We start from the raw sequence: 14,920 nt of genomic DNA, 5'->3' as shown, positions 1-14,920 counted from the left end.
GGCATGGAGTCTAAACGACCCGCAGCATGGCTAGGTAGAAAAGACAGCATGTTCACAGTCCCAGAGTTTTGTGAGCCATTTTACACATCAAGGAGGGGTAAGGGGGAAGAAAGAATGTGTATGAGCTGTAGGCAGAGGGGTGGGGGACAGTGTGGGGGGCCAGCAGAGTCCACCTGAAGAAATGGCCACTCCTGTGGTGTGCTAGGGTAGCAGTCCCCAACCCCACGTGTAAACAAGGGGAGGATCTGCAGAAATAGCCACCTGGAAATTAATCCGAAATGTCAACAGGGGACTCTGCTAAGTTTTTTGTTACAGTTCTCTTTCGATCTCCAGCCACTGTAATTTAATTTAGAATACATAAGAATTTTTTCTCATTAGACTCAATACAACTACATGAAGGAACATAAACTTCTAAGGACCTCTTTTCAGGTGTATTGTTTGTAGCCCCATTTAGATCTTCATACCACTTCATAGAACTTGTCAGAAACTGGATTGTCACTTTTTTCAAGTGTCAACATGCCTCATTAAAGAACATTACTACTCTTGAGCAAGTATCAACAGTAACCTAGAAGCATTGTATCTTTGCAGGGAGAAGTAGATATTTTCATTAAGGTGAGGAAATTAATCATTTTAGCTCTTTGGACTTGGTAAAATAGTTACTTTTTCTCCTCATTGTAACATTTGTAAAGTTAATATCAGCTCATTTGAAGGGCTGTTATTAATCTTTTCCTCCATTGTAGAAAATAACTTATTAGGCCTTTTAGATCAGCTTGCTCATAATTATTGTTTACTTTACAATAGTTGATCTAAATAATAGTTTTTTTGTTTTTTAAAAGATTTTGTTGGGGAAGGGAAACAGGACTTTATTGGGGAACAGTGTGTACTTCCAGGACTTTTTTCCAAGTCAAGTTGTTGTCCTTTCAATCTTTGTTGTGGAGGGTGCCTTTCAGGTTCAAGTCGTTGTCCTTTCAGTCTTAGTTGTGGAGGGCACAGCTCAGCTCCAGGTTCAGTTGCCATTTCTAGTTGCAGGGGGCACAGCCCACCATCCCTTGCGGGAGTCGAACCGGCAACCTTGTGGTTGAGAGCCCACTGGCCCATGTGGGAATCGAACCGGCAGCCTTCGGAGTTAGGAGCACAGAGCTCCAACCACCTGAGCCACCGGGTGGGCCCCTAAATAATACAGTTTTAAGAGCTACGATTCCATGATAAGTTTTTGTTTTTTAACATGTACAGACTTGCATTTGAAAAGTTGTTGTTACTATTGTATGCCCTCGAGTCAGCTTTAATGTGAATAATACAAGCTTATAGCTTTGGCCATATTTCTCTAATGTACACTTCTGCCATTTTTAAGGAAAGTGTTGTCCAGCAGACAAGCTAATGGCCTAAAAAATCCACTGTGTGCACCTCCAGTTTATTGTGGAAACAGGTTGGCATTTTCTTCATTGCTAGGATACTTATAGTTTTTAAAGGCTCTAGATTTGACTATTCCTTAGAGCTGTTTTTCCTGGTTTGTTTAACCTTATTAGTATCGTTTCATATTCTGTAGTCATATTACTACAGCATTTTATCCTTGGGATTGAACAGTTTTGGTTGGATGAGAAATAGTGTACAGGTTAAGAAGTGATTTTTTGAGACATTAAATATGTTTTCATATGATAGGTAGTTTGTTTTAATGGAAAAAGCATATCGACAATTTATTAGTGAATTAGGAAAAAATAAAAGTCATTATTTTGGGAAGGCAAAGACAATAAGTCGCTTAAGGACAAGAGAATGGCTTCCTTATATATTTATATGTGGGTCGTGTTATCTTCAACTTTAGTATCGTCATCATGTGATCAGAAGTAGGGGAAATGCCTGTCTTGTAACATTCTGTGCTTCAGTTTTTCCTTCTAAGTTTGAAATGATGCCTACCTTTTAGTGATTGTTAATGAGAATTAAATGAGTGCATACACAGGGAAGGTATTGTTTGTTGCAATCTGCTTGTCTATTTTGTATTAAACAAAAATTTGAACTTCTAAGGCTGAAAGTCTGTTTATTAAAAGAAAGGGTTTTAGTAGGCCATTGCTAGCAATAAGACCCGGCTTGGGACATGGAGTCTAAATCACCAGCAGCATGGCGAGGTTAGAAAAGACATGTCTCTCATCCTGGAGTTTGGCAAGGCCTTTTATTCCTGCGCTGGAGGGGAGAAAGGTGTGAGCTGCTCAGAAAGAATTAAACTCGCTGTAGGCAGAAAGTGGGACTAGGGAAAGCTCCTGCTCTGAAAAGCTCCTGTGTAAATAGGAACTGGCTATTGTCTCTTTTTAAGATAATCTCAGAAAATAGCCTAAGTTAATTCAACAATTCCAACATACACAAAGGAGTGTGACCAGTCTTTTGTTGGTTTTGCACTGCAGCTGTTAACTTCTTAACCCCTTTTTCTCTTCCTTCCACCCTTTGGCCTGCTGTAATTTAATTTAGGATATCTCAGGATTTTCTCCTTGTCATTTGCTACAGGGCACACCTGGGAGATATTGCAGGTTCAGTTCCAGACTAATCACCTCAATAAAGTGAGTTGTAATCTTTTTGCTGGTGGAGGCTCTTGCCTTCAATTTTTTTTTTTTTTTTTAATGCAACTTCTGTGGAGCCCAGTAAAGTGAATCAAGTGCAATAAAATGAGGTATGCCTGTATATGAGGCCAGTTTAGGAATCTTTAGCTATATGTAGTAATGAAAGCTCCTAACTTTATGGAATCTGGGATTGGAAATACGGGAGATAATTTGGAAATACAGTGGATGACGGCACTGGCAATGAATTGCTTGTGATGGAAGGCAAGAATGAAGGGACATCAGTGATACTGTACAGAAGAGAGGCCACGTGTCTTAAAGGAACATGCACGTGTAGAGGTTGGTGAAAAGGGAACATGAAGAAATTAAGGTGCCACAACAGAACTCATCTTGAAAGAAAAACTATCCTATTTTCTAGTTAAACAGTTTGATGGAGCGTAGTTGACTGAACAGTTAACTAGTAAGCTAACTGCAAGACAGCAGCTTTGCAATTTGTATAATTTAAATTCATAGCACAGCAAAATAGCAAGTACATGCATGAATGATCCAAAGTGAAAGTTAAGTCTACACCGATTAGAAGTCTACCTTTCCCCTTGTTTTCCTCACGGCTCCCCTCAAACTCCCAAACCTTTTGCTCCTGTACTAGTGTTTCACCACCATAAGTTATTGATGACCTCATGTTAATCACTTCATGGTGATTCTCAATTTCCTTTACCTGTGCTGGCTGAGCAGCGCCGCCTCAGATGGCGGTGGGAGTATGAGGCTGCCTGAGAGCACCACCCAAAGCAAAGCAGTTGGCTGTCAAACTTTGTTCCGTCAGCCCCTGTGCCCTGTGTTGTGTATTCCTCTTTCAGAGCCTCATGGCCTCCTGTGGGGCTTGAGTGAGCAGATGCCAGCTGCTGGGCCTGCTTTTTGTGTCCTGGCAGTGAGTGCATGAAGCAGCTTGATAGGTTAGTGGCTCAGATACACTTTGGCAGAAAGCATTCTTTAAGCTTTGAATTGTGGTTAAGACCACTTCTTCAGAGTGGTTTTTGGCTTTACCACAAAAGGAGGTTTGATTATTATAATATGACATGTGATAACAGAAAGCTAAACTACAATTCAAAAGAAATATATTGTTTTGGGTATTAACACTCAAGCAGAAAGGCGTTTCCTTGTTCATGCAATGGTGTTATTAGAAACATTCTGGAAAGCTCTTTTCCCTATTCCGAACATGAATTTTGATCATTTTATTATTTTTGTCTATTGAATATTCTCCCTTGTAATTCAGTGTCCTATTTTGCATGTTTTAAAACAATAATGGTCATTTTAATTTTTTTTTCTCTTAGGGACAGACTTCTTTGAAACAGCTTATTAACTCCTTACTTACAAAACCTGAATCAGAGCCTTTCCTTTATGCATTTGACCTTATTTGGGCTGTCCCATCTGTAGATGTTCTGGCCTGCATTATTTAAAAGGAAAATAAAAGGCAGATGCACTGCTGAATTCAAATACCTGAGAGCGCCAAGCTATGTGTTAGCGGTTTGGCTATTGAAGCGATTGGGCAAACATGGTTTGATGGAGGTTAAGCTGGTAGTATGTCTGTAATTTCTACCAGCAGAAAAAAGAAGAATGCAAAGCCTCTTCATTAAACTGAGCATGTCTGTGTAGATTCTTCATCCTTTTCAACTCAGAAAAAAATGTACTTTGTAGAAAATGATCAATAGTGTAAACACGAAAGTCACCAGACTTCCTTAGTTCTCATTGCAATTGTAATGTATTCCCCTTGTGCAGGGAAAAATCCAAGAGTAATTGTCAAATTTATGACTTACATATATGGGCACACACACACACGTGTCTATATTTATATGTACGCAGTAGCCTACGTGTGGCTCCCACAGAAGATGTCTTTAGATTTCCTGAGTTTTATGTATTTATAGCTTTAGAAAACATTTTTCTCACTTTGTACTAAGCAAAGAAAACTTTGCCCGTATAAAATTTAGTCAAGAGTAAAGTATTGAGAGTCAGGTTATGAAAGAAGGTTCCTTTTCAGGTTTTTTTGTTGACCTCTCACTGAAGCAAAACAAATCTACGCTGTATCATAGTGAGTTTTAGGATCAGTTAGTGCACTTTACAATTCTGTCATAAAAATTTATACTCTGGACACTGTCTTAACATGTTCGTATCCAGAATTGAACTTCAGTTCTTTCTCAATGCAGAGTATATGGAAAATCACGAACAGAGTATATGGAATCATCATACTCTAGTCACATTTGAACCAAATTCACCTTTATGGGAACTTGGGCAAGGTGCTTTCAAAGCTGATTTCTTCATCTGTGTAATGAGAAAGATAGTACCCGCCTTATAAAATGGACGTGTGAGATAACCACGCACAGTATGTAGCCCAGGGGCCAGCCCTTTAGTAGCTTCTATTGCACTGTATTCAGTATGGATAGGGACCGTGTTTCTTATTTGCCAGGTGTCCCAAGTGTCTAGTACAGGGCCTGACACACAGTAGGCACGTAGATGTGTGTTAAACGGTTAATGAAGGGAAAAAGGAACCAGAATCTAGTAAAACAATTAATCATACCATTCTCTCCTTATTCATCTGTTTTAGGTGAGATAGGCAAAGGAAGCCAATTTTTAATTTAACAATAGGAGCGTTCTAATTCTATTACATATTCAGTATTTTTCCATGACGCTGCCTTATTAGTGGTTTTTTTTTAAAAAAACCTCTTATGGTAGGTGATTTGCCAAAGGACCATAGTCGATCCTGATCTTTTGTCTACTGAGTAGGAGGGAAGATTGTGGGAATCTGGATCTGCATTTTGGATGGAGAAGGAAAAGGCCCAATTTTGTAGGGACTTACATCCTCATTGACTTAATATTTAACTTAATTTGAAGTGCATACGTCCTGGATTGGTGCAGCCGAGGACTAGAAATCACTACCTTCTAAAATTTTAACGTTAAAATAGAATTTGAAGACAATAGGAATAAAGTCCAGGAATAAAGTCCATCCTCTGATAACCACTAAACGATTGTCTGTGTCTGTGAGTTTTTGTTTCTTCATTTGTTTGTCTTGTGCCTTTGTTTCCAGTTTTATATCTCACATATCAGTGAAATATGGTTCTCGACTTTTTCTGTCTGACATTTCACTTAGCATAATAATCTCAAGATCCATCCATGTTATCACAGATGGTACTATTTTATCTTTTCTTATGGCAGAATAGTATTCCATTGTGTATATATACCACAACTCTTTATCCATCATCTTTTGAAGGACACTTTGGTTTCCATGTCTTGGCTGCCATAAATAAAGCTGCAGTGAACATCGGAGCACACATATCTTCATGGATAAATGTTTTCAGAAAATTGTTTTCTTAATACAGATGATTTCTTTATTGCATTTCGCTGTATGCACATTTTTGCACAGTCGCAAATTGTCTACCTATATAAGAAATTTCCAGAATTGAAATGGTTGGGAATTCAAAAGAATGCACATCTTGAGTTATAATTGACATTGCCAAAATGTTTTCCAAAAAGAATGCACAAATTTAAACTCCCAGCAGTACATGAGAATTCCCGTTTCTCCATTCTACACTAACACTGGGTATTATCAAACTTTAAACCCACGGCAAGTGATTCTTAAATAATTTTCATAAGAACATACGTAAAAGCTATGCCAGGAAGCTGGCCACAGAGTCTCATATATGTCACCTCCCATTAATAGGTTTGTCACCACCAGGTTCCGTGGCAATCAAGGTCAGGCCAGTAACTTGATCAGGAGAGAGTAGTGCTTCTCTTAGTGTGAATTTTTTCTTCTGATATAATTCCAATTTATAGAAAAAATGCAAGAATATTACAAAGTTCATCCATATACCGCAAGTGTTAACATTTTACCACATTTTCTTCATCCCGTTGTATGTCTCTGTCTGTCTGTCTGTCTCTCTCACTGACTCACTCACTCATTTGATCTGAACCCTTGAAGGTAAGAAGCAGACATCATGCTCTAAATACTAAAGCTAGTGTTTCTAAAAATAAGACATTCTCTTACATAATCCCTGTACAGTTACTAAACCAGAAAATGAAAATTGATATAATGATGTTTTCCAATCTGCTGATTTTATTCAGATTTTGTCATGTGTCTAAATGTTGTTTATAGCAGAAGTAAATTCTGGATAGTATGTTGTATTCAGTTACCATGTGTATTCAGTCTCTTTTAACCTGCGCCAGTTCCTCGGTATTTTTTGTTTGTGTTTCATAACCATGATGCTTTTAAAAGTATAGTTCAGTTATTTTATTAAATATTCCACAGTTTAGGTTTATGTTTCCTCGTATTTAGATTCGCGTTCATTTGGGTTGTTTTTTTTTTTAATTAAAATTTATTGGGGAGACAAGCATTTGTTTTTGTTTTTCTTTTAATTTTTTTACTAATTTCAGGTGAGGTTTTTTAAAGTAATTTTATTTTTCAACTAAAGTTGACATACAATATTAAGTTAGTTTCATGTGTACAACATAGTGATTAGACATACAACTTATGAAGTGATCCCCCCGATAAGTCTAGTACCATCTGACACACCATACGTAGTTATTACAATATCATTTGACGATGTTCGCATCATATCAGGAAGCATTTGAAGTCAGTTTGCCACATTCAGTCTCTCGATACATGAAAATGGAGTAGTTTGCCCATCGTCTGATTGCCTCCTTTTTTGGAGGCCATAGATTTTAAGACACAATTTTCATGTAAGATCTTCATATGCCATGTTAATGGCTTTCTGTCACTTCTCACGATTCAGTTGTGCCATCTGGATGATGAGGCTTATTGTGGTTTAACGTGGGAAAATCCCTTCCCAGGTATGGATTTTTGGAAAGGCACTCGTAACCTGGTAGTAATTCTGGAGAGAGCTGAAAAGCCAGATGCTGAGAATAGCTGGAGATGCTGACCTCCATCACCCCACATTTATATCTTTCCACTCTTCCTGCTTCTTTACACAAACTGCTGGTAGTCTATTATAAAGTTATGTTTGTTGTTCTTGTTTTTAATTGAAAAAGAAAAGGTAGCATAAAGGGACTATAAAAATAAAGGAAACTGCTTTCCAAATGTTCTATCCAGTATACATAATAAGAAGGGGAGTATGCTTTCTCCCTGGTGGGGCCAGCTGCAAACATGGCATGTCTTTGAAATCTATCCCATTCGATATTTGTTCTAAAAGAAGCATGTACTTAAATGTGAGAGTCCAGGAGGATACATCATTCCTGGATCATCTTTGTTACAGTAGCAAAAGACCATTGGTTATACCTGTAAAGTTTTAAGCAGTGTTGCTGTGTTTCTTAAGGTAAGAGCAGGTCCAGAACTAGTATTTGAAGTACGACAAAGGCTGACATGTCTTGCTCAGAGTTGTGTGACAGGCTATTTTCTGCTATAGATGAATGAATGAGTAAGCTTTTTAAAGTAAAGATTAATTATATATTTACTTTAAAAATATATTTTCTATTGGGTAAATACTAACCTCTTCAGTCGTTCAATAGGTACAATATTTAAGATGTTTGTAATTTTTTTGCTTTTATACATCATATAGATGAACATCTTGAGCATCTCTCATAGTTCCATTTGTCCTAATAGCATATAAGTTCCATTATGGCATGGATTTGTGTCTTTTTTGTTCACCCATGAATACCAAATGCCTATGCTTGGTCCCTACTAGGTGAATAAATGAATCTGGAGACAAGACAGAATGTTGTATGTAGCCCTTTCTAATTGGCCTCTTGTATTTTTTTGTGAGCAAATTACTAAACAGCTTTGTAGGACCATTTGTTTTGCTTTTCATATTACATATTTTTACAGGATATAGTAATAATGTATAAGGTGTGATCACAACATACGGTGAATATTTAAATTTAAAAAAATGTATTATAGTAAAAGACACATGGCCATTAACCCCTCTCAAAATACTCCCCCTCGCTTCAGACACACTTATCCCATCGTTCTTGCCACTTTCTGAAGCAGTTCTGGAAGTCCTCTTTCATGAGTGTCTACCTGGGCTGTCGTGGCTGCCTCCATGTCCTGAATCAATTCAAAACGTTTACCTGTCCTGGTCATTTTGACTTTGGGGGAAAAGCCAGAAGTCACACGGTGACAGATCCGTTGAATAAGGTAGATGAGGACACACCGTGATGTTTTTATGTGATAGAAATTGCCATAGCAGAAGCTATGTGTGACACGGAGCGTTGTCATTATGGAGGATGAAGTAAGGCTTACTTAGGGTGTGTTTTTGTTTACGAACCATTTTAAAGTATGTATTTTGTTATTTCTGGGTATAGATATTTACTAGAGGATTTCTCTTTACTCTGGTCTTCAGTAGGGTTGAAGTATAAGTATTAAAGGAGATTTTGTGGTTCCTAAAAAGCTTATTGTGGAGTATGTTATACAGCCTATTTAATTTCTTACCTTTTTTTTTTTCCCCAGAAAATTTGGTGAGCGGCCTCCACCTAAACGACTAACTAGGTAAGCATTATATTAGTCAGCTTCACCCAAACATTTCTCAAAAGTGTAAGATGCTGTCGTTTTAGAAACTATATTAGGTGCTCTTGAAAAGAAGTTAATCAAATATTGGTATCTAAATTGTAAACTTATTACCGTCTTCCCTATCCCACATCTCCCCCCGTACCCCCAAAAAATACAGGATAAGAGGATAGAGTTCAAAGGCGGGAATGAAACCTCTGAGTAATTAATCTTGGGCAGTATATAGTTAACATAACCAGGGCTGCAGTGTAAAGATAACTTCCTATGTCTAGTTGCATTTAGCCAGTCACAGTTTGTTGACTACAAGTGGGACTTGAAAGATACTTAAATGCTTTCAGGAAAGAATTTTATAGGAAACACAAGATTTTACCCATTTTTAATGAGTCTATAAGTATTTTAATTACAAATATTAAATTTAAAAGCATTAATCTTGAAAATGATTTTAAAAAGTTCTAAGTCAGTGGTTGTAAAATAAAAAGATACCCAGTTGCAGTTTCAGTCCTAGAGTTAATGCAATCCTGCATTGTTAACATCTGTCAAGAGAATTGTATGCATGTAAAACACATTCCTTTTCTTTTTTCTTTTTAAAGTCTGACATCATACCTGTCCATTGTTCTGTGCCTTTTAATGCCTCTTCTACTTAGTTCTCTGCATTATCTTTACACTGCTTTTATTTAATATTTTATATTGATGGTCATTTGGGTTATTTTCACATTATTGTTATTATTAAAAAAGCTGTGGCACTCAACGAATGATGGGGACATGCCAGAAGGACTCAAAGAGAGCCAGCTTGAAGAAGCTCCCTTTGGCCAAATCATGGGTACTTTGATCATCAAAATAAATAACAATAGTAATAGATTAAAACCCATATAAGCAAGTGACAGTTTAGAAGTCTATACTGTGTTTTAAAATGATTCAATAAATGGAGAAGAGAAGATAGCTTTTCCTTACAAAAGAAATCCACCTCATAAATGTAGAAGGAGTGGTGGAACTAAGAAATCACAATTTGGTAACTACTACAATGATAATTGTTTCCCTCAGAAAGCATCAATGAATGCTAAAACTACTGGTTTAAAATCTGATGAGAAACAAAATATTACGCAATCTCTAAGCATGTCACAAAGTATGTATTATAAAGCACCAAATAGTAATATGACAGGGAAGAAACGTGGCAGACACCACCTTAATTAAGTGATCTAAATTAACTCCACCAGTAATGGACAAATAAATATTATAAATAAATACTCTGCATCCTGAGAAGAACACAGTATCACTTTTGTGGTGTTCTTGCCAAAATACGTTAAGCTAAATGTAAGCATAAGGAAACATCAGAAAGATAAAAATGAGGGGCATTCTATAAAATAAATGGCATATATTCTTCAGAATTTTCAAGATCATGAAAAACAAAGACGGAGGATTACCAGATTAAAGCAGAACAAGACACGACAACTAAATTCACCCAAATCCTGGGCCAGGAAAAAATTTTTCTTTTGCTCTAAAGCTGGAGTTGGCAAATGTTTTCTGTAACGGGCCAGATAATAAACGTGTTAGACTTTTTGAGGCACACTAAGTCTTTTGTGACTTTTCAACTCCATTTGTATATCCCCAAGTCAGCCGTGTAAATGAGTGGCATTTCTGTCCCAGCTCAACTTAGTTTAGAAAAACTGGTGACTATCCTGATTTGGCCCAAGGGCAGTAGTTTGTCAACAGTGCCCCTCCTCCCTCCCGCCCCCCAAATAAAGGGCCTTAGTGGGACTGTGACAACATGTGAATAAAATCTATAGATACAAATATTGCATCCGTGATAATTGTATTGTGATTGTAAAGGAGACTGTCTTTGGTTTAGAAAATTAACACTGAAGTATTTTTTGGTAAAGGTGCTTTATGTCTACAGTGTACTCTTAAATGGTTTAAAAGCCTAGTATACAAATATGGTAAAATGTTAATATTTGGGCAGTCTGGAGGAGAGGGGACTAGGAATTCTTTGTACTACTTCGGCAACTTTTCTATAAGTCTGAAATTCAATATTTAAAAAAAAACACCTTTTTCAAAAGGCATTGCATAAATATTGCAGATTGAATGGGCTGGGAAAATAAAACTTGTCTCACAGGTCCATGTAAATATGATTTCAGTTAACTTTTATATATCATGAAGGCATTCTAAGTGGAATTGCTTAATTCATGTGTATAGACATTTTGAAATTTAAAATTTAAAATATTTTTATTTCATTACCAGCAGCAGCAATAGGTTGGAGCGACACCTAAACAATAAAATATATTTTAATGAACACATTAGTTACTTTAATGGATACCTCTGTAAAAATAGCAATCAATACAATAATAACATCATAAAGAAAAGTTTCTTTCCTTAAATATATACAGTAATATAGTTAGGTCCCATCTACTTGATCATGATTTTCCATTTACCCTTTAAGCAGTTATCCCTGTTTGGAAAATTTTAGTAGCTTTTAGGACTTCCGCCTCTGGCCAAGATGGAGTAACAGGGACTGGAATTACTCTCCGGCCTGAAACAACTAAAAACCCGGACAAAATAGATGAAACAGCGGTTTTCAAGATATTGGACGGCAGGCATGAAAGGACAGTGATCCTTGAGAGACAGGAGACAAATGAGGTGAGCCCTATGATTGCTCCAGCTTAGTGCCTGGAGAGAGTTTCCAGGACATGATGTAGGGAGGGGGAATCCAGGTGAAGCACAGTAAGCACCTTGAGTTGAGGAGATGGAGCTACGGAGCCAAGGTGGCTAGAGTTTCCAGGGCAGAGAACTGGAAGGAAAATGCTGCGCAGGGCCCCGGAGATCGCAGAGGGTTCCCTCTAGTCTTCAGCTGAGTATGGATCAGCACATGTATGTGAGGGAACTACCCAAGTTTGGGGGTGGGATTGGGGGACCAACCTAAAGAATTAAGAGGAAAGAATTCCTAAAGCTCACTCAGTACTATGAATTGTGCCTGTTCCCGGTAGCCAGTGTGGAAAACTCTTATCATTCATGGTGCAGCAACTAGAGTAGGCAGAAGGACTTTGCTTCAGTAGTGATGCAAAATTAAGCCTAGACGATATGATGTCTGGTTTCACCTAACAAGTTAAAACTAAGATTGAAAGGATCAAACTCTTCCCAAGTAACTTAACTGTGTACCAGAACAAAGTTCAAGAATATTTACAGGAATAGACAAATATCCCGCACTCAAAAGTAAAATTCATTGTGTCCTTAATACTTAATCAAAATATGCCAGTCATAAAAAAAGCAGGAACATATGAATCCATATGAGGAGAAAAATCAGTCCATTAAAACCAACCTAGAAAATGACACAGATGACAGACAAAGACATTAAAACACTTATATTTGTCTTCGATATGTTCAAGATGATAAGATCAGGAGTTTACAGAATTTTTCTTTAAAGGGTCAGATGGTAAATAGTTTTGTTTTTTGTGATCCATACAATACAGTCTGTTATAACTATTCAACTCTATTGAATAAAACTAGTCATAAACAATATGTAAACCAATGGATGTGTCTATATATTGGAAAACAGCGTTATTTCTAAAACAGGTGGTGGGTTGGATTTGGCCTATAGGTTTAATGGTACATCCCTGAGCTAGAGAGAGATTGAACAAGTTCAATGTAGGACATGGAAGATTAAAAAGGGAAGATCCAAATCAGATTTCCAGAGAAGAAACCTCAGTACTTAAGATCAAAATACATACTTGATGGGATTAATTGCAGATATGCACTCCTGGTGAAAAGATTAGTGAACTTGAAGACATAGCAATAGAAACTATCCAAAATGAATCACACAGAAAAAAATCTGGAAGAAAAAAAATGCTTAGTGAGCTGTGGTTTTTTGTTCATGGACTAACATACATGTAATCGGAGTCATTGAAGGGGAGGGTATAACTAAAAGAATATGTGAAGAAATAATGGCTAGAATTTTTCTAAATTTGACGAAAACTATAATCACCATTCCAAGAAACTCAGTGAGACCCAAGTACGAATACTACACTGACGCACATCATAATCAAATTGCTTAAAGTCAGTGATAAAGAGAAAATGTTAAAAGCAACAGAGGTAAAAAAGATATCTACAGAGGAACAAAGAAGGATGACAAGAGGTTTTTCATTTGGAACCTTGTCTCGGTAGAACATTGTGGAGGAAAAGCTTTCAAGTACCCAAGGGGGTAAATATAGCAACCTAGAATTCTATATCCAGCAGAGGCAAAACTAAGACCTTTTTAGACATAAAAAAACTGAAAAAAGAATCACAAATAAGCACTGAGCTACAAGAGATGTTAAAGAACTTCACAGAGGACAGTTATACCAGATGGAAATCTGATTCTGTACAAATTACTACTATTAAAAATAAGAAAGGTGACATTACTACAGATTCTTCAGATAGTAAAGAATAACAGGCAAATATTATAGATAACTTTTTGCCAATAAATTCAGTAACTTTTGAAGAAAGTTACAAATTCCTTGAAACTAGCAAACTACCCAAGCTTACTCAAGAAGAAACAGATAACTTGAACAGCTCTATAGCTAAAGAAATTGAATTTATAAGCATATATCTTCCCACAAATGAAAACTACAGGCTCAGATGATTTCACTGGAATTCTACCAGACATTTAAGAACTATATCATGCCAGTTCTACACAGAACTCTTCCAGAAAATTGGAGAACAGGACATACTACCCAATTCATTCTTGAGGACAGCATTGCCATGTTGCTAAAAGCAGACGAAGACATTACAAGAAAATAAAACCATAGACCAATATTCCTTATGAACATAGGTGTAAAAAGTCTTAACAAATTTTCAAAATGAACCCAACAATATGTGGAAGGGATAATATATTATGACCTAATGAGATTTATCTCAGAAATGGAAATCAGTCAATGTGATTCAATATATTAATGAAAAAGGAAAATCATATGGTCTGTCTTAAGAGATTTAGAAAAAGCTTGTGACATTCATTCTTGATGAAGATTCGCATACAACCAGGAATAAAGGGAATTAACTTATTTTGACAATGTGTACCTATGAAAAAACTACATTTAACGCCATACTGAATTGTGAAAAACAGTGTTTGCCCTTAAGATCAGGAACGACGCAAGGGTGTCCGCGCTCACTACTTCCATTTAGCATTGTGCTAGAGGTTCTGAATAGTACACTAAGGCCAGAAAAAGAAATGAAAGGCATCCAGATTGGAAAGAAAGAAGTAAAACTCTTTTTATGTGTAGGCATCGTGGTCATTTATATAGAAAATTTTATGGACTCTTCAAAAAAAAGCTACTACAACTAATAAGTGAGTTTAGCAAGGTTGTAGGACATACATGCTCCACATACAAAATGTACAAAAATGAATTGTATTTTTTTATACTAGTCATGAACAGTGGGAAATTGAAAAAACAATCCTATTTCCAATAGCATCAAAAATATGTCATTCTTATGGTATGGAAAAATCCGACATAGATTAATTATACATTAAAAACTACCAAACATTGCTGCAAACAACTTGAAGTTCTGAATAAATGTTCTTCAGGCAGAAGACTTGATACTACTTAAAGGTAACTTCTTCTCAAAGTCATCTATGGATTCAACATAATTTGAATCAAAATCCCAGCAGGCTTTTTTGGTAGCAGTTGACAAGCTGTTTCTAAAAATATGAATGGAAATGCGAAATACCTAGACTAGCCAAAACAACCTTGAAAAAGAGCAGCAAAAAGTTACAGTACCAGATTTCAAAACTTAATATAAAGCTATAAAATCAAAAATAGTATTGGTGTAAAGATAACCAAGTAGATCTTTGAAGCAGAGTAGTGACCAGAAATAATCCTTGAGATGTATGGTTTTTAATCAAGGTGCA

At 36.6% G+C, this 14,920-nt stretch overlaps 1 protein-coding gene across 6 annotated transcripts in view; it reads left to right on the top strand.

The window, feature by feature from the left end:
• The window catches only part of RBPJ (recombination signal binding protein for immunoglobulin kappa J region), a 200,828-nt gene that overhangs the window by 149,054 nt on the left and 36,854 nt on the right, over nt 1-14,920 (top strand). For 5 of the 6 annotated variants that reach the window (XM_033105911.1, XM_033105906.1, XM_033105910.1 and 2 more), the window contains one exon: nt 8,992-9,030. In XM_033105911.1, coding sequence (XP_032961802.1) covers nt 8,992-9,030 — 39 coding nt within the window. Of the gene's footprint in view, nt 1-8,991; nt 9,031-11,509; nt 11,680-14,920 lie in introns of those variants that run through there. The other variant, XM_033105912.1, reaches the window with a different exon arrangement.

Source organism: Rhinolophus ferrumequinum, chromosome 5, assembly GCF_004115265.2.
Source record: "Rhinolophus ferrumequinum isolate MPI-CBG mRhiFer1 chromosome 5, mRhiFer1_v1.p, whole genome shotgun sequence".
In the NCBI taxonomy this organism is placed as follows: Eukaryota; Metazoa; Chordata; class Mammalia; order Chiroptera; family Rhinolophidae; genus Rhinolophus; species Rhinolophus ferrumequinum.
Note: the sequence above shows the minus strand (reverse complement) of the source record. Positions and strands in the feature narration are given on the sequence as shown.